General features: G+C 38.8%; 1 protein-coding gene across 5 annotated transcripts in view; it reads right to left on the bottom strand.

The window, feature by feature from the left end:
• Positions 1-1,086: 1,086 nt before the first annotated feature.
• Positions 1,087-24,339, bottom strand: part of ATP2A2 (ATPase sarcoplasmic/endoplasmic reticulum Ca2+ transporting 2) — a 48,876-nt gene continuing 25,623 nt past the window's right edge. For 2 of the 5 annotated variants that reach the window (XM_075769452.1, XM_010302027.2), the window contains 15 exons: positions 22,838-22,923; positions 21,596-22,060; positions 18,794-18,882; positions 15,409-15,511; positions 14,835-14,966; positions 14,609-14,731; positions 14,212-14,430; positions 12,544-12,879; positions 12,078-12,298; positions 10,829-11,031; positions 9,448-9,533; positions 8,922-9,055; positions 7,753-7,870; positions 7,514-7,634; positions 1,087-2,198 (listed from right to left, as the gene is read on the bottom strand). In XM_075769452.1, the coding sequence (XP_075625567.1) occupies positions 2,185-2,198; positions 7,514-7,634; positions 7,753-7,870; positions 8,922-9,055; positions 9,448-9,533; positions 10,829-11,031; positions 12,078-12,298; positions 12,544-12,879; positions 14,212-14,430; positions 14,609-14,731; positions 14,835-14,966; positions 15,409-15,511; positions 18,794-18,882; positions 21,596-22,060; positions 22,838-22,923 (2,450 nt within the window). In that variant the 3' untranslated portion in view covers positions 1,087-2,184. Of the gene's footprint in view, positions 7,635-7,752; positions 7,871-8,921; positions 9,056-9,447; positions 9,534-10,828; positions 11,032-12,077; positions 12,299-12,543; positions 12,880-14,211; positions 14,431-14,608; positions 14,732-14,834; positions 14,967-15,408; positions 15,512-18,793; positions 18,883-21,595; positions 22,061-22,837; positions 22,924-24,339 lie in introns of all 5 variants that reach the window. The other 3 variants (XM_075769451.1, XM_010302026.2, XR_012838117.1) reach the window with 2 other exon arrangements.

Here is a 24,339-nt window from a genome sequence, read left to right as displayed (position 1 = left end):
AGAGCTGTTTTCTGCCTAATGACTTCATATTGTCACTAAACTTTACTTTTGGTACCAGTGCTGGTGACAAGAATTTCTACAAGGGACAGGAGGCGTAACTTTCACACGGAAGTGTTGGTACAACACGTGAGGGCATAGGTGTGAGGAACTGGACTTCAGCTGCCTTCTGAGAAAGAGGTGAGCCTTGTTTTCCTCTTGGTGCTTCCTAATTAAAGCAAGGCCAGAGATTATGTCAAGGGAAGAAGTGCTAACGGGGCAGGTTCCTCCACTGTATTCTGAACAACTGACTTCACTCATTTAGCACAGGTGTCTGCCCCGGGGTGTCCTGGCCACAGTGGGCCACCTCAAAGGTTTGCTGGCCAGAGTGCTGTCAGTGTGTGCTGAAGACAGGCTATAAATAATCCAGGGAAGAGCTGCAGCTGTAGATAAGAGCTGAGTGCTGAGCTGGATTCTGACAGCCTCAGCCCAGAGGTTAGGAGCAGAGCTGGGCTTGCTTAGAACAACACTACCATAGTAGGAAACGGCCACAAGCAGTTCAGCCCTATGGATTAATGCATCCTCCAGCATCTTGCAGTTCAGCTGAACTCTGGAATTCAACCCTTGTATTTTTAAACCTCGGGCTGTTGTGTTTGAAGGGTCTCAGACATGTCACCTCCTTTGGCTAATGCTGTTTGCTAGCAGTGTGCTGGTATCATGGGCTGGAGGTTAAGAGGCATTATGTTAAATTTAAAACACGTTACTGAAGTTGGCTGAAGGTTCCTCTTCAGAGGTTCCCCCTCCTCTTACTCCAAACAAAACTCTGTAACACTCCACTCCAAAGCCATAAACTGACATTTGGAAACCCCAGCTCCTAGCCCAGGAGTGCTTTAGCCTTGCCTAACACTGAACACAGACAGCTGTGCTGCGAGCATGTTGCAGGAGCTGGCAGAACAGCCCAGAGCTTGGGGAACTGATTCCGTTACTCCTGGTGTATGTGTGGTAGCAAACATTTGGTTTCGCTTATCTTCCTTTTGCCTGTAGAAGGGACTAGGGGCTACTTCAGGTTGGGGCAATTTAGAAAATAGAAAAGGACAAAAAATAAAGATGTAGTTGGGAAAGAAATGTTTATTTTAAGTTTCTCAGAGGGATTTTACAAACAATGGAGCATTTTAAAAAAATTGAGTGATCAAAGTACTTGACAGTGTCCCTTAAACACACACACAAGCCCCTGGACAGAGGAAATCACACCAGCGTGGAGGTCAATACTGCTGGAAGAGCAGCTGGCATCTGCATAGTTCTAGGAGGAAAGACTGCAATGGTATTGGTGCTAATAAGTGTCATCCTGGCATTAATGTAAGAGCACTGAAGTATGTACGCATGTACCTGCAGAAAACAAAGTGCATAAAATAACACGCAAAGTACGTATTGTAGAATAAATTTATTTACCCAATACAAATGAAACTAGGTGTGATGCTTCTTACTGTCAGCATGTAAATAGACAATTGATCTTATTTACAACTTCTAAAGGTCACACATGCAGTCATGGGAACTGTTGCAAAGTTGGTTGTTGCTCTTTAGCTAAAATGCATCACGATATTTTGTATTGCACCAACATCTGTCTTACTGCCTTAGACTTAAATAAGTTACATTACAGTGCAAAAGAGGTTGATTTGCACACATGATAAAAAATCCAAAGTTATGAACTGGAGGCTTATGGTTCAACATTCATCTGTAATCTTTTCAATTAATTTTATAAATAGGATAGCATTGTACATAAGCTGTTATAGAGTAGTATGTTCAGATGATACAATACAGAGAAAGATTTGTCTACAACCAAAGGCATGCATTATTCTGATATTGTACATTTTATAAACTGACAGTTTACATACAGAAAGATGGAAAATTGGCTGACAGCTCCACAATTCTTGTTCAAGGATAAACAAACTCTTCTCCGTGCAGCACAGAACTCAAACTTCTCTGGAGAGAGTTTCCAATTCGGTAAGCTATATTGCACGTTTGTACATCTGTATAATGAAGTCCTAATGGTACCACACGTTTCTTCCACAGAGAACACAATGAGTTTTGTTTTAGGGAAAGCAAAGAATCTTTACACATGATACATGCAGAAGTTTTGGTAGATGTGTTGCTAAACACATGCACGCAACAAAACAACCTTACATTTCTGCAAAATTGTTTAGGAAGCGATTACTCCAGTATTGCTGAAAAGGAAAGAAAGAAAAGGCATCAGTTAATGAAAGGATGAATGCTAAGTATCATTATACAAGCAAGACTAAGATCAACAGTGACAGAAGAAGGAATGTTAAGTTTGATAACTGGCTGCTCTGTCGTTGAAGGGACACTCTCAGGTTACTTTGTTCTTAGAGCCCAGAACCCTCCGGATTATGGCTCAGCTCTCCTGGAAGCAGCAGAGCTCCCTTTATCAGCAAAGCCAGTGCTTCCTGCAGAAGACTGCAGTGAAAAAGAATTAAGACACTTTGAGATAGCTTTTGCCTTTCTCTGCCTCACTAGTGCCAATAGTCAAGTCCCACTTATTTCTAAGTTTTACTTTTGAGTCCCATACTACACAGTTTGAGCTCAAGTTTTTAAAAACTTTTAAAGGATGTTTTTCCACTCAAAGGATTGTATTGCAGGTTTGGCCTCAAAGTGACCTAACAGCGTCCCTCTTCCAAGTTATGCAGCTTGTTCTGGGAAGCAGTAGGAAAGCTTCAAAGAAGTCATTAAACTACACAGATTAATGCGTAGGCAGAGGGTAGAGTACAACGTAAAAAAGCTACTGTTGTACTTTACCCCTAAAATACAGCGTAAGGTTAGCCTTGCATCTAGGAGAGGAGAACAGTGTACTCCGATTCCCTAGAACTGGATGGCGGCTCTTCAAAACACTGCTTCAACACTATAAAATTTAGGCTCTCCTGCTAAGATTTGAAAATGCATATTAATGTAATTAAGGATGTAATTAGCAGAGATTAGGGAAACAGTTAATGGTTAGAAGTGCAAAAAAGTAAACAAGACAGGTGCAAGAGACAGACAACTTTATATCAGTTTCACCTCCCTTCATCTCAGCAAATTCAACCATCTTTAAGCTGTTTACCATGTATATTCTGTGCATGGGCTGTGTTCTTGGAACACTGACAGGACTGCTGTACTGCATTTTATCATCAGATTAAAAACTCATTTTCTTACCATTAGCCTTCTCCAAAACAGCCTCCCTACAAACATAAGCTTTGTACCATTCTGCCAGACTGGTGTATTTTTTCCCTGCAGCCTCTCTCATACTCATTTGCAATACTACTTTGGGAAACCAAGTATGAACTATTTTTATTGCTTGGATGCCAGCAAAAAGGAGCAGCTCACAAACAGGACTTTGACTCACTCACATTTGAAAGCAGAGAGGGCCCAAGGCACTACAAAGATAAAAGCCCCTGTCTAAATGTTTGATGTATGGCTACAGCTGCAGGCCCATTTTCTTTGCTCTGATGTGGACCAGACTACAGAACACTGAATTCAGGAGGAGCTGCTCTCATACCAACACCCCTGGTATCCCAGGATAAGCTAATATCCTTCCTGGTGTTCCGAGCATGAGGTACCATCAATCAGATGATTGATACTCATCTTACACACCTCTGACACTAGAAGATATATGAGGACACCAAGGAATCCAGAAGACAGCGGAGATATAGAAAAGCTCAGTAAGGTGAGAGCAAAGGGAAGCAAGAAGTATAAAGTTATTTTCTAAAAACAGGATGGGAGATAAAGCCTGGGTAACCTTATTTCTGCTTAAATAAGTGCTTCCATTTCTATATTCACAGGGCTAACACATGAAAATAGGAGTTACGTACTTCTAGCCCCACATGACCCTAGTACAGCAAGGGGGTTGGAGAGGAAATATGTAGGAAACACCAGTTAAGTGAGAGTTTCAACTTTGAGATGGTGGCAAGTCTATTCTAAATTGAGAAGTCCTCTCTTCCTGGCCTTCCTAAATGAAAGGGCTGATAGCTAAAGAATGGCAGGATCTACACAATTACTGATAATAATTTTAGTTAATATGTTTTCTTGCAGTGCATTACTGACCTTGCACTGTATTTCTATGGTTTCTGTAATTGAAAAGCCAAGCCATCAGCTGCCTTTCGCTAGTCTAATGCCAGAAGCACACTCAAACAACCTCCCACAGCCTACTCAACTGGGAAGGGCTCGGACCAGATCACCAGAGCACTCCAGCTCCAAAGATCCCAAGGAACCTCACAGCAGACAGGAGCTCAGGGCAGGGTGCTCCACTGCCTGGGAGGAAGCTTATGGTAGGTCTTAACATTTGGCCAGCCCAGATCACCCAAGGCTGGTATTTCCCACATAGTGGCAACACTCGGAACACAGAAGTACTAAAAGCAGAGTGACAGCTGCCACTGAACCTGAGGTAAGTAAGTGCTGATCATAGCGAACCCTACTGCTCCATTTCTACAGGAATATTTGGACAGAAAAACTGGGAGAAATAAAAACTGGGCAGATTTAAGATTTCTTGGGCTCTTTAGGAGCCCCTGACAAAGCCTGACTGTTCCCATACCCTCAGGACTGAATGCCACTCCATTTAGCCACCACCCAGCTTTCAAAGGCAAACTCCAAGGCCCTAACACAAGTGCCCCGAGACATCAGGTATCAATTGGCTCTCGGATGTCAGTATGGAAATCCACGACACAAGCGGTAAGATTCATCTTCAGAGACAGAGATCTAACAAAGAAGTTGTTGAAGACTGAATTCCACCTTAAAAAGCCCACCAACCATTGTGCCCTGGAGGTTCACACAGAACCAGTGTTCAAAGATTCAGTGGCATGCCTGCCCTGCAGAAAGTCTGTCCAGTGTGTTGGGAGCACATAGAACTAACTTGCTACTATTTGTTTCCAACAATTAACATACTTGTACAGATTTTGATCTCAAAGAATCCTAAGTCACATGACCTATTAGTTTCCTGTTTCAAGAAACAGGGACAAGGCTCATATTGCTCATTTATTAGTGATACAGCAAAACAGCCAGCGCTGGCCATTGATTCTGCAGTATGCAAAACCTTAGTTTTAGAGAGGTTTTTCTACTCTAAAGAGGGCATTCGACAGGATTCAAATGCTTACAGTTTGACAACACACCTACTACATCATCAGGTCCAGGTCCTCTATCCAAGTCACTTCAACTTCAACAAGTCAAAGTCTCTAGAAACAGTGAGTATTCACGATGCAGTGGGATTTCAGATAGGCTCTGGGTATTTTGAGGTTAGTATCTATATTTGAAAGCTTGAAAGCTACAGAATTATCTGTGCTCACTGGATTCCAGCTGGCACCAACAGAAGATAGCTTTATCATTTTCCTCTATGAGGAATCAAAAAGCTGTTTGAGTTTGGTTATTAAAGCAGACAGAGCCAGCACAAGATAACACGGCACCTGCTACTCTACAGAGACGTAATGACCCCAGTACAAATTTCAAAGACCGTCCTGTTAAGCTGAGACTGTTCTTTTGTCTTTTCATATGACCACTGTACAAAGTGTTTCCAGTCAGTAGAAACAATAAGGTTGTGGGGGTTTTTTTTGGGGGTTTTTTGTTTTTTTTGCAAAGAGGAGCGCCTGCACTTTGAGCACTGCAGATACCAGAGAGGAGGGAAGGGTGGGCAGCTCAGAGGGCCATCCCCTATTTCAGATCAGGAAAAAGCTTTGGAGTAAACCAGCACCTGACTGCAAGTACCAGAGTGTTTTGGACACTAAACATTCATGTGAACAGCTGTCACTGTCTTAAGTTACAGATTTGTCCAATTTTATCTCAAACTTAAGACCAGAAGCTGTGAGATCTTGGGGCACTAAGGCTCCTGGCTGCTATAAAACAAGACCCTAAAATACACTATGGTGCTTTGCCTTTGGAATCAGTAATTTGAGCTTCAGACCACAAAACAAGAGTCTAAAGTGGTGATAATAATGTAGCACAGCAGAGTTTGACAAAACACAGCATGGGAATGAAGGAAATTACTATTTATTCTTCAACATGTATACAGCATATGCTATTTTACAGCAAGTCACCACTGGCATGGTGAAATGGAAGAGAAATACTCACTTTAGTCGATGAAAGTTGGAAGGCATTGGAGAAAAACACCACAGTTAGGACTGTTAATGACTTACACGTTGTTGATACAGGACTGAATTTGAAAACATGCTTTAACATTTACCGTAATAATGAAGGTGGTTAGTGCCACATTAAAATAAAAATAGTTCTATACAATATGTTCAAATTTAGTCATGTGCTATTTACAGATTTTACAAAAAACACACACGAGCTTGTTACTTCAAGTCAGGCTAACAATAGGCCAGCAGAGTAACTCCATGTATACAACTGATCATTAGTGCCCTAAGTGTAGGAAATCCAATTACTAACTATGCAGTGCAAGTTATTTTTCCAGGTCTCAATACAAGTTTTGATCTTGGGGGAAGGGGGGGAAAAGAGAAAAAGGAAGGATCTGACACATGTAAATAAGGTATTAAAACCCAACTTAAACCCTCTTTTGAATTAAAACAGATTGTGCTCATTAAAAAAGGCTTGGTTTAGATTTAAGTAGATAGAAGTAGCCCTCCCTATCCCTGCATAATGGGCAACACTGGCAAAATAAGGTCTGTTACAATAAAATACAATAGACACTTAAATAAATAATCTTAAAAAAACAACCCTATGTGTGTTGAGAGTATGGAAGAACCCCAGCAGGCTGCACCTGGAATGATATTTTCTGCACGAGCAAGATTAGGCATACCTCATACAGAAACTGGTGTAAACAAGGACAGTCAAGAACCGAGAGTGAGGGAACAGGAAGAGGGGAAACCGAGAAGAAATCCTGATCGAGGTAGCAGTACTCTCTACCCAGTGCAGAAAGTTCTGCTTATGAATAAAACTTGACTTTATGACAAATTAAGTTTGGATGATCATGCAGAAGACGAACAGTTACATGCTTTTTTAGTTTTAGACGACACACATTCATTCCCTAAAATCTGCTGCCAATTTAGTTTGATAGTGTCCGCTGGCTCAAAGAAAATTTACTTTTTTTTTTTACACGATGAATAGACTATTGAACAGAACACTGTACATGCTTTTCATCTACAAAAAAATATTTGCATAAAATAGTGTTAGTTCTCTGTACATGTCAATGGACACTTTAACTGTGTATAAAAGAGGAATATATTGCCCCCACTGAAGTCAGAAAAAGCAAAAAAACAAAATCTAGATTATGAAACCTCCATCACCGGCAAATATGTTCATGTGAAAATTCAGCAGAAATAGACAGTTGCTCTAAACAATAAAAAAATTAAGTTAAACTTTCTCTTTGAATGTAAAACTTGTCACCATGTCAGTCAAGACCAGAACATATCACTAAAGTTAGTGTCTGTGCTGTAAAGCCAGATAACCAAGGGCATAGTAATGAACACAAACGGCCAGGAAACTCCTTCGGTGCATGCTGACAAAGAACATGGTTTGGTGGCAGGCCGCACACTATCTTTACCAGGTTCCAGGTAGTTACGGGCCACATATTTAAGTGTTTCATCCAGGAGAATAACAGGTAGTGAGATTTTCAATACCATCAGCCATTGCGTCACATTCAAAGGTGTGATCTGGAAGATAATCTGAAAGAAAAGCCAAGCATTACATCTTTCCTCCCTCCTCTATCCCTTGCCTTAAGCTCCAGACAAGTTTTTGCTCTATCTGCAATTTCAGGGATGGGTGTAAGCTATGTGCACTTACTGGCAGCGGTTCCACATAAAGGATAAGGAAGTGGAGTGACATGGACAAGCAAATGGCGCCCACCAGCCAGATGTTTTCCCACGGGGGCATCCTCATCAAGGACTGATTTTCTGATAGACTGCAATAGAAACATGGTACATAAGTGTACGTAAGATACCAATAGGAAATTCAATAAACCAAAAAACTAACTGGGAAGAAAAGCAGCACGGCAAGTCACAATTATCCCAGTCATGATGGAAAGGAAGATGCCAAGATACAGTTTATATATGTGGCACCTTTAAACTGCCTTGGAAGTCTGCTTAGCAAAGCAGTCACAGTTCAGCCGCACATTTATTTTTGAGAACTTGTGTATTCTGCTCATTCCTGATCTAGTCTACCTTTTTTGCTAAAATCCCGACATCCTCTCCAGGGAAAGGGTAAGGGAAAGATGGGCATGACAGCTAAGGCAGAATCCTCCCCAGTCTACGGTATGCCTGGGTACCCAGTGCACCCGCTTCTTCGGAAGTGCTGGATGCACAGAGGGTGAAGTACTTGCACACTCCTAACGCTGGTTCTCAAATTCCGGTCTTCAGATTCGATCTGCATTTAGCTATGCTGCACAAGAGGCTGAGATCCAGAACATCAGATGTAGAGCAATACCTTACTATGTAGGACTACCGCAGCACACTTGTATTTAAAGTTTATTTGTTTTTAAATTAACTGACCTCTAAGCTATTTGAAGAAAAATACCCTTGACATTGTGCTATTTAGTGGCTTCCATTTATAATCTAATATTAATTGGCTAAACCCACACTCCCTTAGGGCAGGAAAAACTATTTTCTGTATCTTCAGCATTCTTATTTTAGTTCTCCTTGATATCACTTTATACCAACATAGGAGAGATAATCTGATTGATTAAGCTTAGATTAGAAATAATGGAAAACATTTCAGTTGCTCATGCGTAGTAAAATACCAGAGTGAATTGGCAGACTTAAAAATATACCTTATGATAAGAGATCGCAAATGTTATTTAAGACAGTCATTTTGTTTGCACTACCAGGATTCAGAAAGGAAATATGACTCATACTTCGTTAGTTGAGCTCCCCATACGCTAAGAATCAAATTGCACAAGAGGCAGGATTTTGGGTAAGCTGTGCAGAAACTTTGCTTTCCTATTAGGACATACGAACCTGTTGAGAGCATTGCACATCTCTATGGTGACAAGTACAGAAAGAGCCATTGTCATTGGATACGGAGACTCAAAAACCACACAGTCGACACCAGAGAAGTCGGGATTGTCCTCTTTGCACTGCAGAAAATGGCTCTAGAACAGAACAATGTGAACTCACTTCCACAGCTTGTTAACTTTTACATTGTAAGTTAGGCAATTATGAAATAAGCAACAACTATTATGAAAACAAAACTTTCCAATATGGCTCCTATAAGCCCTGGTTTTAAACTTTTGCCAGTTTTACAAAAATCCCCATTAGTCTTTTACTTGTAAGGCAACAACTAGTCCTTCAAATTGTTTAGAAAGCTCAGGTATCCCACCTTTGAGCTTCAGTATGAAAACTAATTAATCATAATCAAGTTTTACAGTAACAAGTCTAAAAATGTCTCATTATATAGAGCTGTGTAACCTACTGTTTTTCTAGTCATTTCAAGTAACATCTACCTCCCCTCTCCCCCCCCAAAGATATTAAACTGAGCAAATACCAGCTGATAAAAAGTAACTCTTGGACCACCATCAGCAGCGATAAACCACCAAGCAGCAGCACCCACTGTGGCAGCACCAACATAACCTTGAAGAAAACAAAGTGCTTTTTCAGTGTTGTGTGAACTGTATGCAAGAGAAGATCGCACTTGCCACACTTGGCCTTCTACCTCAAGACCTCCAGTACTGTAAAAAAAATAGATTGTAATTCAGCTATCTCCTGTGCAAGAAATCTGCTCCACCACTTGCGACTTAAATAACCATTAAATACTGTACTAGTATCTGCTTATGAAAGCTGACAGCTAGAACTTAAGGCAAAAGTATCACTTTGAGTAATCAACCTGCAGTTTTTTCTTTTTTTCCTCTTAGAGCCCGATGTGCCTGTACTTACATTAACTAATACTGAAGTTTACTTCATAGATCTATGAAGTTAGTTAGGAAAATTAAGGTCACAATTTCTGGCATGAAGACAGTGTGCATTAAGTATCCACGTAGATACTTATTCTAATTTTACAGTACTAGAGCTATAGTTAAGGTTTAAATCTACATCCACTGATTTCACAAATTGATACTGCTTCATTTTCCCTGATTATAGCCATGCCAGCAAACCTGTTGTGTTGTTCTACTTCAGCACAAAAATAGTAGGTTAGATACAAGACAGTTGTCATTTTCAGATTTAGAAGTAGTTCTATGTATGACCTCAACAGCTAATGCAGGTGCATATTCACTTATCACTGGTCTTGGTTCTTCAATCCCAATCCTACAACATGCTCATCTTTCTCAGGCTGACAGTTATTGTATGGACAAGCTAAAATCTGCTCTCTCAACACTTTCAGCAACAAGTAGTTTGGCCTAGAATGAGTCAAATGGGAAAAGGCAAGTGACTGCTTGAGAACAGAGGTCAGACTCAGTGCTAAGTTCACCTACTCCTGAAGGGCTTCTCTCTTTGAGAACTAGAAGACCATCCACTATCAGAACTTTGAAGGTCAATCCAGTACAGCAGTATATAAAATTTCTAATGTTTTTCTAGTCAAAATCAAAAGATTCTGACAAAGTGGTGAATGTCACACTGATGTTATACAATGAGTGCTTTTGGTGCCTCAGTTGCTACCAATGGGGAAAAAAATTAAAAATTGTAACTTTACTGTTCTGATCACAGCACTGCCTGCAAATGTGCAAAACAAAGTGTGATTCTTGAAACAAAATAAAGGAAGAATACCAGTTCCACAGAACACCTATTGCTAGCTTTCAGGATTTCAGCATAGAAGGAGAGTAGACAAACTGCTTTCAACTGGATCTCAAAAAAACCCCCAAACCCAAACCAAACAAACCACCCTGCCTGCCTAAGTTTACTTAAAAAAGTAAAAAGCTGTTACTACTTACATCCAATAGCTAGGTAACGGAAGAAGAGCCATCCACTGATCAGTGGCTCTTTAGGGTTGCGTGGTGGCTTATTCATGATATCAAGATCAGGAGGATTAAAGCCCAGAGCAGTAGCAGGGAGACCATCCGTCACAAGGTTTACCCATAACAGTTGAACAGGAATTAGAGCTTCAGGAAAACCGAGGGCAGCAGTCAAGAAGATACTATAAAAAAACCCACCAGTTATAAGCTTATTCTTGTGCACGTAAACAAGTCTTTTCAACACTTAAGCCCAAGCCTGTAGCTTTTGTTCTCTCATACAGAGTTCCCATTTAAAAATCACAAGCTGAATATTCACATTCAGAAAAATAAAAACATATGCCAGTGGTTAGAAGTGTTTGCTGTTGGATATAGGTTTTGAAGCATTATCTCCTTCTGGTAACTTCAGGAATTGGAAGAGTTTCTGCTTTAACCTTGTTTTTTCCCCCCCTCTACTTGCCTGTATAGGTAAATATATACATACATGCATAAAGGCTTGCAAGCCACTTTCTAAAAGACACTAAAACATTTGCAGACATAATAGCATTTTAGCTCAAATGACTAAGCTTCATTTAGCTAGATTACTGCTAGTCCCTGCAAAAATTTAATGAGCATGTAGCTTTCATGGCTCCAAGCCTGTGTGAATAAATAGAACAGAAACAGGCTGCAGCAAGAGCCATATGAAGGACAGCTTTAAAGCTTCTAAGAAAAAAAGGCAAGACAATTGCTGTGTTATATTCCACTCTGGGAGAAAGTATGCTTTGATATAAGTTAGGAGATCAATATTTACATTCTGTTACCAGAAATACGTTCTGTGGCATTGGGTCACCATTCCTTCCAAAGACACAGAAGACATTCTTCTGTAACTTGAGGTTAAACAAACATCTAAGTTACATCCATGGCTAAGTTATCTGAAATACTACATCTTGTAATATTTGATTAAGGTTTTTGTCTTCCTATTCTACAGAAATATTCCAATCACAGAAATAATTGTGAAGTATTTAGCTACCTACTGAGAATATTACTAGAATATTACATGCAATGTGAATTTTTGCAGTATGCTAAAATTCTCCAGTAAAGACTAAGCTTCTGCACAATCACAATGATCAATTACCTGGAGAACCTGTTTCTCTAGTTTTAGTGAGAAATACTGGAAGTAAATAAATAGCTAACAAAAGACTCCATCATCTCTACTCTAGTTCAAAGAAAAAAGAAAGCATTTTAAACCTACCAAACAACTTCTCCAACATTGGAGGAGATTAAGTAACGGATAAACTGTTTCATGTTGTTATAAATTGCACGTCCTTCTTCCACAGCAGCTACAATAGTTGAGAAATTATCATCTGCCAAAACCATTTCAGACGCAGTTTTAGCCACTGCAGTACCAGAACCCATAGCGATTCCAATTTCTGCCTTCTTCAGTGCAGGGGCATCATTGACACCATCACCAGTCTAAAACAAGAATTTAAAGTTGAAAAAAAAAAAAAAAAAAGGCAGGCACTTACATATAGGACTAGAAGGGAATTTTTCACTGGGTGTGGTTTTGGATCTCTAAAAAAATCACTTAAACACAGACCTGTTCTAAGGCTTTGAGTTCAGGAAAACGCAGAAGAAGCGTTTTATAGAATGAGGCATTAGTCTGAGAAGGTGTAACACAACGTCTGCCTTTCAAACCAAGTAAAAGTTCGATTACTCACCATAGCTGTAATCTCATCAAAAGACTGAAGAAACTCAACAATTTTAGATTTGTGGGAAGGCTCTACACGAGCAAAGCAACGGGCGTGGTGGCAAGCGTCTCTTTGGGCAGCGAGTGACAGTTCATCAAATTCACGACCAGTAAAGGCTTTTGTAGAAACATCTTCATCTTCCACAAAGATACCGATGCGGCGGCAGATAGCTACTGCTGTGCCTTTATTATCACCAGTAATCATAATAACTCTGATACCAGCTTGTTTGCACAACTTTATAGATGAAGCTACTTCAATTCTTGGGGGATCCAGCATACCCACGCAGCCGACAAAGGTCAAATTTGTCTGAAACAAGACAGCACCAAGTTTTAGTGCAAGATCCTGTAGACTCCTCATCTAGCAAAATGATCATTTTGCTTGCATCCCAAATATCTCTCAGTGTAATGACACTCGGTTTTACTCCTTGTCCACAGTATTCTGTGGTTCTACATTGAGTAATTTTAAGACACTGAGGCCTATGTCATCCTGCCATTTGGTCAAAACTAGTGTATCATGATTGATATACTTGCTCTTATCTCAGTTTTTTTCCTGAAAGGATTACTTCAGAGGGGTTATAGCTCTGACACTGAATTCAGATAGCTGGAGAAGAACTGAAAAGTCACAAATCCATACACACATTAACAAGTAAGAGGTGGTAAATAAGAATTCAATGGTTTTGGCATCACAATGATACATGGCACCATCTACATGATGAGCATATGGGAGGACAGAGTTAACTCCCAGAGCACGACTGCACTCTGAAATGGGATCCTACCTTTCCAAGCACATCTTGCTTCAAATGCTCTTGTTTTATTAGGTAATACATGCTCTAGTTGTCAGCCTTGCAAATTCAACTTGCAAGCACTGCAAGCACTCAGGTCTTTCTTTTTCCTACTGTAATCAGCTCCAGAAGCACAGTACACAAAAACTCTCATGCAACTGTTGCCATTCTCCCCCACCCTAAATCCTAGACACAGATTTTCATTGGAAAATTACAGAGTAGCTAAGATTATCATCATGGACAGCTGACAGCATGGAGGAAGGGAAGTGAACTTGATGCTCAGAGCACAAAGTAGCAGGTGTTTCAGCACAACATCCCCAAAGAAGTCTTGCAGTTGAACAATGTCAAACTGAAAGCCATTAAAGCTGAAACCACAATGCAATTTTTGGAATATTTTTCAGAGTCAGTCTCTGAAAACAGTTTAAGGTGTTACGATCCTGAGGACCCTATGTATATATGTAAAATAAAATGGCCATCTGCAAATTGTGTAACTGATTTTTTTTTCTTATACTTTTATCCAAGCAGCAGCATGTATACTGGCCACCAAGAACACACTCAAAGTTTTTCTTTTAAACCAAAAAATAAACTGGGGGAACAAAGTAGGAGTGTCAGGTATCATAAACCACAGAATACTCCCAAGTTTTATCCCTTAAGTTTCTTCAAAGAGATATAAAGTGTCCTCTTAAACTGAGCATTCCCTCCACACATATGGCTAACTATTGTGTCTGACATCAAAAATACCCAGAAAGAGAAAATTCTCAGATATAACCTCCTCAAGGAAGAATCAAACATAAGTAATCACTATTCGCCAATTTGGAAGAAGGAGAAGTGTTAGAAGGATATTTTACTAAACTTACCTCATAGTTAATGAAATTTGAGGAGTCCTCAAGATTCATTTCCTCTTTTCTGGGTGGATTGTCATGGGTCGCCAGAGCCAAGCAACGCAATGTGTCTCTGCCAGTTCCCCATTCTCTAATGACAGACATGATTTTCTGCTTAATTCCTGAAGTTAATGGTATTTTAGCATTTCCAACACGGACATGCGTACATCTGTCAATTACACCTTCAGGAGCACCCTGCAGAGGTTAAAAAAAAAAGTAAAGTAGCTTAATAAATCCCTCTCCATTACAACATTTGCTCAAATTACAAAGTCCTTCCTTCATCTTCAAGCTGCAGGTAGTTGTGCCATAATTTAAGTACTGTGCTACTTTTGCAGCCATTCCATAACTACACTTTCTCAAGCGAGGAACTGACCTTAACAAACATCTTACTCATGGATGTGCGGCTTGGTTTGTTCGGTGTACAATAGACAGACATAGACTTTCTGTCTCTTGAGAATTCCAGAGTGAATTCTTTCTTCATGAGTTGTTTTATCACCTTATCAAAAAAACAAAACCACAACAACAGCATAAAAATACATTTAGAGAATACATACTACAAAACTCACTCCCCAGTGAATTCCAGATAAAAGAGTACTGACCGAGTTGCAAGCGTTTGCACGTTCAATTCTAGAAAGTCCTTTCAAGTCTGTATCAAACACATTCATCTTTTCAACCAGACAGGTAAGCGCCGTTTCTGTGGCTTCACCAACTTTTTCATATACTCCCTTAGCCTTTAGTTAACACAAAGCAAACAAAAACGCAAGAGTTTACTTTAAACCTCACAAGCTTGACAATGGGAAAAAAAGCTTAACAAGACTTACTATGGCTTATGAGACAAGTATAACTATTTCAAGCCTTTACTCTCTAGACCAGCAGAGAAGGATGTCAGTACTTTTTACATCAAGCATTTAAGTCGTTACAAGATGTAGCAACCTTGAGGCAAGGCAAAGCAAGAAAGTAGCAGTGCATTCTACACACCAAGAAATCTCCAAGTTCCAGGTTACACTTGCTGCCTGTCTTTAGTCATTCCCAGAATTAATACTTAAAGAGGACCTAAATACTCTCCCCCTTGACCAGAAGGGGAATTACCACTGAAAGGTATTACATAGACAGATGAGAACAAACATTGATCCTCATTCTCACACTCTCCTCTGTTCTAGGATATGTACTTACTTCATTGTAATCCAAAGAGGAATCATTACAGAGCGCACAGATCGTTGCAAGTTCCACAAGGCCATCATACTGGCTACATTTAATAAGTTTGTCATCTTTATGCCTTTCCAAAGGAAGAAAAGGGGGAGATTTAAGTTAGTTATTTAGTATTAGCATCTCACCTTTTTCCCTTCTTTAGTCCCTTTACTGTATTTCCATTTAGTACAATGTTTATTAGTTATGGACTTGGAACTACAGAACCAGAAATTGTCAAGAAGAGCAGGTTTGATAAAGGTGAGTTCTGAAGTTTAGATCAGTCATGAACAGAATGACATGATTATCAACGAAATCACTACCTGAATTAAAAAACCTTATCTCCTCCAGTGACAGTCATACAGCAACACAGAAGGGAAATAAAGGGCTCAGTGAAGAGGCATATGAAAACAGTATTAGAATATGCACAGGACTTGGAGGGGACTTTCAAGTAGGAGAGGGATATGGCTGGATACCTGAGGAGCTTAGCTTCCTTGGTCTTATTGCATATTCTGCAGATTTACTGCCATGCATGAAATACGCATGCACTGGGCAGGCTTAAGAGCTGATTTGGCCTCTTACATTTCTTAAAAATTAATCTGTACTGTATACGAAGCTCCTAAACCAATGAAAAGCTAAGCCATTTCACAATACAAGTTCCACTAGAAAAGAATTACTCTTTCTGACTAGACATATATACTTAGTGATGAATATCTGTAATCTTTAGAAAGAGGGAAGGTACATTTTCCTAAGTAACCCACCATTCAGACATCACAAATAAGAAGCGACTTCTTTGCTTTCACATTTGGAAGTAGACAGTCAATGAATTAATTTTCTGGAACGTTAGCATACTTCTAGAGTAAGCATTAAAGAACTAAGACAGTGTTCAATACTGTTATTTTCCCTCCTATCAAAATTAGCAAGCTATAACTCAGATATAACATCTTTCATTAAAGCCGTCAAGGAGGAAAAGGTCTGATGGTAGAAAGACACAATCACTATTCCACAAGATTTCATAATATTGACTATGACACATCCAATTATGTAAGCTTTTGTTCAGTTTCTTGTAGTATTGCAAAAAAATTCCAATGTTGTATAACACAGCATGTGAACAAAATGCATCTTCAAAAAAACCCAAGTATGTTTTTTAAAGTTTCATTTTGCATACAATTCTATAGCCATAAGCAATGGCTTTAAACTCTCAGTTCTTTAAAGTTCCCAGCAGCTCTTTGTCACCTCGTCTATCAGAGCTAACACTTCCTGTTTTCACCTGTTCTGAACTTGACGAAAAACTAGCATAGCTGAATATCCGTAACTTGTTATACCAGTTTGTGGGTTTTTTTCCCTTTGCCTGTGTGTTCCTTATCAACAATTTCTGAAAAATGACAAGTACACATGGAGTCTAAGTTGCTGGGGTCAGTTCTGGATAAAGGTGGGGATTTTTCCCCCTTCCTTAACACTTCAGGCTTTTTGATTAGCTAAAGACGAACTCATTTGAAGGTCAAAAGCAATCTGCTAGCTTTTGCTGCAGCTCTTAATTATTGTTAGTTTTATGCTCTCAGCTTGCAAGTAAGCGTGCACATTGCGCATGCCAAGACCCGACAAAACTACTCCAAACTGACAATCTCCCCAAATCCCCGGGAAATCAGGGGAAATTTTAGTTTTTCTGTAAGAAATATTTTTTAATTTTATATGCTGAATGCATCTTAGGGGAAAGTTACATAATAAATACTTTAGGAGTAAGTGGAAAATTATTGATTTATTGCAAAAATGCTTAATGGTTATGAAATAGAGTAGGCTGCCTATACAGCTGTGGAAGACAACAGTATCCGAAATTAAGTACAACAGAGAAATCATCTGTCAGGAATGGTTCATATCTAGAGCATGTCCTGCTTTGGGGCAGTGCTATGGACTAGTCTGCCGCTTAAGGTCTCCATCAAACTTTGTTTTCAGTGACAGTTTGCAATTCAAGGTGAAGTCAGTCACCTTACTTTAAAAGCACTGATTTTAAAAAAGCCATTCATACAGAAATAAAAAGGTTTGAGAATTTAGCTATTTGTTTCCTTATGCTCCAATAACAGCCTTTCTGTGGTAATTTCCCTTTCACAGAACGTTCTTTATGTACGTGAATGCAGTGCAATTAATATGCTTATTCACATTTCCCCAATTTCAGCAAATAAAAATAGAACATTAACATACATTGATGACTGTCTTATTATACTCGACATCTGTCACCACACTGTATTTTGTTATTTTGTTCGTCTAGAGGTCTTGTGAGACCAGCTAAAGCATAATAGCTGGATGCTTTACAAGATCTAGAATGTCACCTTGCTTAAGTAAATGCCGTCTCCTGAAACGAAAGCATAAGCTTTTGACAGCAATTAGCCTTGAAACAAAAGAGAATTGGGGAATTAACATTTCCAGCTGCTAAGAACACCATGATCTTAACTGCTATGAAAATTAAACAGAGATCAGTGAAGATTGCATAGAGTGAGAGGCATGCATGTGAAACTCCACAAGGCTGAGATGTTCACAATAACTGAATCTCAATTCCACTTCATACATAGTAGAATTCTACTCTGCAAGTAAAACTGAAGCGATAAGATTAAAAACATGTGAAAGACTGGCCAAGTAAAAGGAGCTATAACAATCCAGTAAGAAGAGGCTTTCCTTCTAAAAGCAGAACCCTAAAAATTCCTGAAGTTGTCAGGATGAACACCTATCCCACTAGTAGAGACTTTCAACTGATAAAGCACACCAAATGCACCATTCCTAAGGGAGCAGGTTTAACACCAGCTCAAATGGCAAAGGCTGAGACAAACATACACATCTATTCAAGTAGAGATGCACCAAGTCAAACTACTGAGGGTAGGGGTCAGGAATTTACAGTAAATGTAAGAATTTAAAAATGAACTCCGATACATTCATAATATGTTTTAGAAAAAAAAAAAATCTACTTTCTCTGAAGCAGGGGAATTGGAAACATTGAGGTCACAGATTAGCAGAGGCTCACCTCTTCAGATTTATTCAGGTTTTTTAAAAACTAAAAAAGTAAACCTCATTTTGAAGCTTTGGGATAACTAATCTTAGTCCTATAGGATTTCAGCAGAATAAGTCCTCTCAACCTACCTCTATTTTTAGATTAATACAGCCTCCAATATTGCAGCATTCCTTTGATAAGCAAGTTTCATGAAGGTTTACTTTTCTAGAATTTAACTTCCTTTTACTGTTAATTACTTCACCTCCTAGCCCTTCAGTTTGTTAATAAATGAAAGTGCAACCAGTGAGAATGCAATCACTATTGAATATTACATGCACCACTTTAAGTAATAGTCACAAACAGACAAACATTTAACTTCAACAGAACACTTACACTTCTCCCATGGGAGCATATGTTGAACCAGTTACAGTAAATTCATTGAGAGAACAGCTATCTCCTTCTACTCTGTCCAGGACAAACATCTGAAATTAGAGTTAGAAGAGTTACTACCTTTGAACAATAATTAATACAAGAGATTTAAACAGGCCTTAAGCAAGCAGGTACAAGAGGCAAGTTCAGGTTGAATAAACAAACTAGACAAAACCAGATACGATATTCTGAACTTCGATCCCATATATGTTTGAAACTGCTCCCTACACCAAAGTGTGAAGTACAGAAAATTGCACTTTTGCTTAACAGACCTCATTTGAAAATTCAATTGTGGCACAAGTACATTAAAGAGTTGAAAACCACTTAAGCTACGTACACTTAACTTCAGCTGTCAAGACTCCTCACAGATCTACTTCCCAATCCTGACATACCCTCTTCCTAGGCTTCAGACTTGTAAATTCATTCTCACATTTATGTTTGAAACAGCAGTTCAATCAAAAGCAGCATATGACAGCCTGGAAACTGACAATTCTTCCCAAAGTAAAAATAAAAGCATCTACAAATAGGAGAAGCTTCTAGACTTAAGAGGTGAAGTTTTAGGCAAGAGCCAGACTATGGCCAGTTTCCCTTAATACCAGCCATTAAGTGAAAATGTTTCCTGTCCCAGTTTTCTAATTATAAGTCACTTCACCCAGTACACTGGTACCTTAAAACCATCTAGACAGCTTAGGTGCTCTTCTAGCACTGGTTGAAATGTTATTTTCAAATAAGAGACCAATCCGAAGGATGCAGTTGTACCCCATAGACACCTGCATCTCCATCTTTCCTTTGTTTCTGTTTCCTTTCTAGGAGAACTGCAGGCAGAAGCAGATCTGGGAAGGTGGAGATAAAAAACCAAAGTGCCCGAAGCTGTCATACTCTTACCATGACTTGCTGGAGTGGCAGTAGAGAAGAAAGTAACTTCTCACTGATTGACAGTGTATCTTAATGGGATTTCTTACCTATTGGTTAGTATAAGCCATTTTGCCATACACATTTTAGCAATGTCTTAATTTCCCTTCATTGTGCTGCCTTATGTTTCAGGCAAGCATCTTCACAAAATACAGCCTAATAATTAGGTGCATCAATGTCTGGAGACCCTATAATCTGCAAAGCGATTTTAAAAATCAAAAAGCTAGACAAGCTGATAAGTTAAAAGCCCACAAAGCAGAATAAGTGTATTCTCAGAGGGAGATACCACAGGAGCACATGAAAACAAATCTTCAAGTCTCCTCATAAAGCAGTATCACTTCTGGCCAAAATATTTTAGTATAGGGTTCCTTTGGACACTCAGGAGTTACTACTTAACACGAAAACTAAAACTACAAATGGAATTAACAGTTGTAAACCAGACTTCTTAAAAAGCTAAGCACTCTCTCTGCTTAGAGTGAAACCAAGAACAAGCATATTATTTACAGGTATTAGGATTTTGCTGTTTTACAAAATCTTGCACTGAAGGTTATTCTGTAGCTGTCCGAGGTTAACAAGGAACCAAGGAAGTTGTACTGCACAAGATCTAAAACATTCAGCGAGTAGAGCATTCTGAGCTTTTAAATAAACACAACTTAAATGATGAGTTAACCAGGAAGCCTTCTGCTTTTGGCATCTGCATGATGAAAAAATCCCTGCAAAGACTAGGGCAGTTATGCAACTCTACTGCAAGTAACCTCCTCTGGAATACTGATGAGCAGCTGCTTTGTGTCTCTTAGGTATAAATGCTACAATATTTAAGGAAGTAGAACAAGTCAACCACCAATTAAAAAGAAAAAAACACCATAAAGTGCTTAAGACTTACAAACTTTTTGCCAAAAAAATACTGGTGTGTAGTGCTCAACAGTTACACATTTGGAATTCTAACCCAATGTAATGACTCTGAACATTTGATGTCATAGAGTTGCTATGCCACCGAACATCTACAATTATTAAACAGAAAAACTTAATGTTTTCTCCATAAAATTCCTACACAGAATATCAAGTATATAGGAAGCACATAGAACCAGCAACTGAATGTGTATTATGCTAAGTGACTAGCTATAAAAGTCCCAAATTGATCAACACTAGAAAGAATAGTGGGAGAAGGGGCACGTAACTTACTCTTACCTAAAAATGTGCCATACATTGAAGATGACCCTGACAATGCTGGTGACATGGTCAGCTGCACCTCCAAGTTGCCAGATTAGCCATACAATATTGCATACTGAAAACACTACAGTGATCTACATCAAACCAATCGGAGCTACTGGAGATAGGATAACCAAATAAAGGTGGAACCACTCAGCATGGAGTGAAAATATCTTAGACTATCCAAGTTACTTTAGTAAATCTTCCACCTTTTTCTCACTGCTAAGTTTCTCCACTGTTGTCATCTTGCTAAATTAAAGTCTTTAACGCTTACACACATCCTGCTTCTAGAGTTAACTACCCTACCTTTCTGAAACAGGGGATAAATCATACTAAATGATTACCGGTACACTGAATGGTTTACAGACAAGTCAATGGAAAGCTGCTTGCAAACAACTTTCTCTTCCATCAAGTGCGGGTACAGCTATTTTTGGCCATGACTAAATAAGGGAAGAGATAAAGCTTTAAAAGACTACACAGTGGAAAACTGAATTAAAAGTGGAAGCTTATCTTAGGAAAATAAAGCAAGATTTTGCAAGTCTTTTGGTTCTCATATCATCAATCAAAAGAATTCAAGCAATGCTGCCTATTCAAGCAGAGTGACTGAGGAGAAAAAGAAAAATAGAAGCAGATAGTTCAACATACCCTGCAGACTGACATCTGATTCGTGGTCAGAGTACCAGTCTTGTCAGAACAAATAACTGAGGTGCAACCCAGGGTTTCCACAGAGGGAAGACTTCTAACAATAGCATTCTTCTTGGCCATTCTCCGAGTTCCAAGAGCCAAGCAGGTGGTAATGACAGCAGGCAGACCCTCAGGAATAGCAGCAACAGCAAGAGCAACAGCAATTTTAAAGTAATAGATAGCACCTCGAATCCAGGAGCCACCATGAACCGGATCATTGAAGTGACCAATGTTTATTATCCAGACAGCAATGCAGATAAGTGAGATGACTTTAGACAGCTGCTCTCCAAACTCATCCAGTTTCTGTTGGAGCGGGGTTCTCTCTTGTTCAGTAGCCACCATCTCATCACGAATTTTGCCAATTTCAGTGTTTACTCCTGTTGCAATAACCACTCCCATAGCTTTACCAGCAGCAATATTAGTACCCTAATGTAAATAAAGGAAAGAGAAAGCTTGTAGTCAATCTAGAAACAGGGTTTGGTGGGTTTTGGTTGGGGTATTTTTGTTTGTGTGTTGTTTTTTTTTTTTATTTAAGAAAAAACACCTTATACAAGTCTAAACTGTGTTGCAGCTAGAATGTGGAGAAAGGTGAAGAGGAAGAGAATGAAATTCCCCCAGTATCTGCACGAGAATACTCCAGTGTAGAATTCCTGCTTAAAGAATGGGCTCAAAAATAAATCAGTATAATAATGAAAAAGAGAAGTTAGATTTTCTACAAGGAGCCTACCAACAATAAAACAATTGTTATTTGTTACCCAAAATGCATTCAATGCTTCCTTTAAACAAATCTGAAGAAACTGTTTAATTCCTATATAGAAAGCTAGTTCTCAATTTTAGCCACGCAATACCACAATTTGTGTGGGCACTCTTATCAGTCTCAAGAACTATTACTTTAGAACAGTGGTGTAGAAGCACTTCAAGAATCCGTATGCTCCATCCTTCAAGACTTTGTGAAGGACAAAAATCAGTTTCCTTATATGGACTGGTTTCAACAAGCATCTTCCCTGAGGACAGCTTTTATTAAAAGTTACTTCTAATTTTTAATTAATTTAGTTCTATGTAGATGGAAGCATAGACAGATACATATAGAAAATACAACAAAAGTCATGCAGCTTTTAGTTGGAGACCTGAAATTCTGCACAATTTTATCAGCTTCAGTATTATTTTATAAAAGTTTTGAAAATTTCAAGACCAATAACTTACAGAAAAAAGCATGTTCTTCTTGTCTTGGTTTACAGCACGAGGATCAGGCACAGGGTCAGTGTGCTTAATAACAGACACAGATTCACCTAAAATAAAGATAATGGTCTTAAGAAGAGATTATGCATGTATCATCTTGAGTCTTGGAGGGAACTGAAAAGTTATAGTCCTCAGTCCTAAAGTTTAAGATGTCTAACTTCTTTCCTCAAATTATTTTATTTATTTGCTTAAGTGAAACAGGAAATATTTCAGGAGACCAAAATAAGTGAATGGCTGCTTTTTAATGAAAATAGGAAAGGATTTAAGTAAACATTTTATATAATTAGAACTAATAGAGCATACGCCTTGTCTTTCAAGGAACATGAAAAATGGTCAAATAAGCAGCTGGTACTCCACTCCTTTAGCTATAGGAGGATCTACTGCATGAATTAAATATTTTGTATGCTTCTCATACAGTAATGAGCATTTCTGTTCTCTATACACTGTAAGAGGTATGTTCTCATTTAAATAATTAGATGCTACCACAGTTATACCTCTGTGATGGTATACATCACAGTTATACTGGTAGACTTTAAAAAAAATTAAGTGTCATGCAGCCATCTGTTAGTTAACTCCTTTAGTTGGAAGTCTTCAGCTACCTTATGTATATATATATTTAAGGCTTTTATGTAGCTCTTCCATAAAAGCCTTAAATATATCAATTTCTATAAACATGTCACACAGGTATAGAAAGGTTTCTTTTCTATAAAAACAGATGTTAATTACTACATCAGATTTCACAAGGTGGTAACTCTGCGACTGAGGCTAAGAGCACACTACTTTTTGTAAGCTCAAGAGAGCCAAAGCTTCCTACTTTGAACAGCTTGTTAAGTAGCATCTTAGACTTCAGTTCTACTTTATTAGGAGACTCAAGCATCAGCTTGAAATAAGCTGAAAACAGAAAAGGTTTTCTTTAAAAAAATAAATCTAAATTATTTATACTAAAATCATTTAAACAAAAGCAAGGAATTATTCCCTTTATATAGGCTTCCAGTGCATTTCTTCTACTTAGTTCTGATAGCTTGACAAACATGGAATAGCCTACATTTACTCGTGCTAAACGTAAGTAAGCTTGATCATTTCTGTGCTATTCAGTATCTGTACCGAGAAACTTTGGGACCTGTTTCAAGACAGATTTGAGGATCATAACCAGGTTTCTTATGAATACTTTACTGTTTTAAGATTCAGGGCCAGTTAACATTAATTTATGCTACCAAAACAGGCACACAGATCTTCATGTTCCAGCTGAGAGAAAGCTGTTACAGCACGCTTGGTTGACTCCTAGCTTCTTTCCTATATTCAGAAGTACTGCTACTTTGTTTTGTTTTCAACAAATCTGAAAAGTACTCTAAATATAGCTCCTGCACTTGAGAGCTGGTACCAGAAAACACATGAATGCACGTGCACAGAATTTCAGCAAATAAGGCTTTAGTGTACGGAGACTTTAGTAACAGCAGTTTAAAAGC

Source organism: Balearica regulorum, chromosome 17 (genome assembly GCF_011004875.1).
Source record: "Balearica regulorum gibbericeps isolate bBalReg1 chromosome 17, bBalReg1.pri, whole genome shotgun sequence".
Lineage (NCBI taxonomy): Eukaryota > Metazoa > Chordata > Aves > Gruiformes > Gruidae > Balearica > Balearica regulorum.
This window is presented reverse-complemented; position numbering and strand designations above follow the sequence as displayed.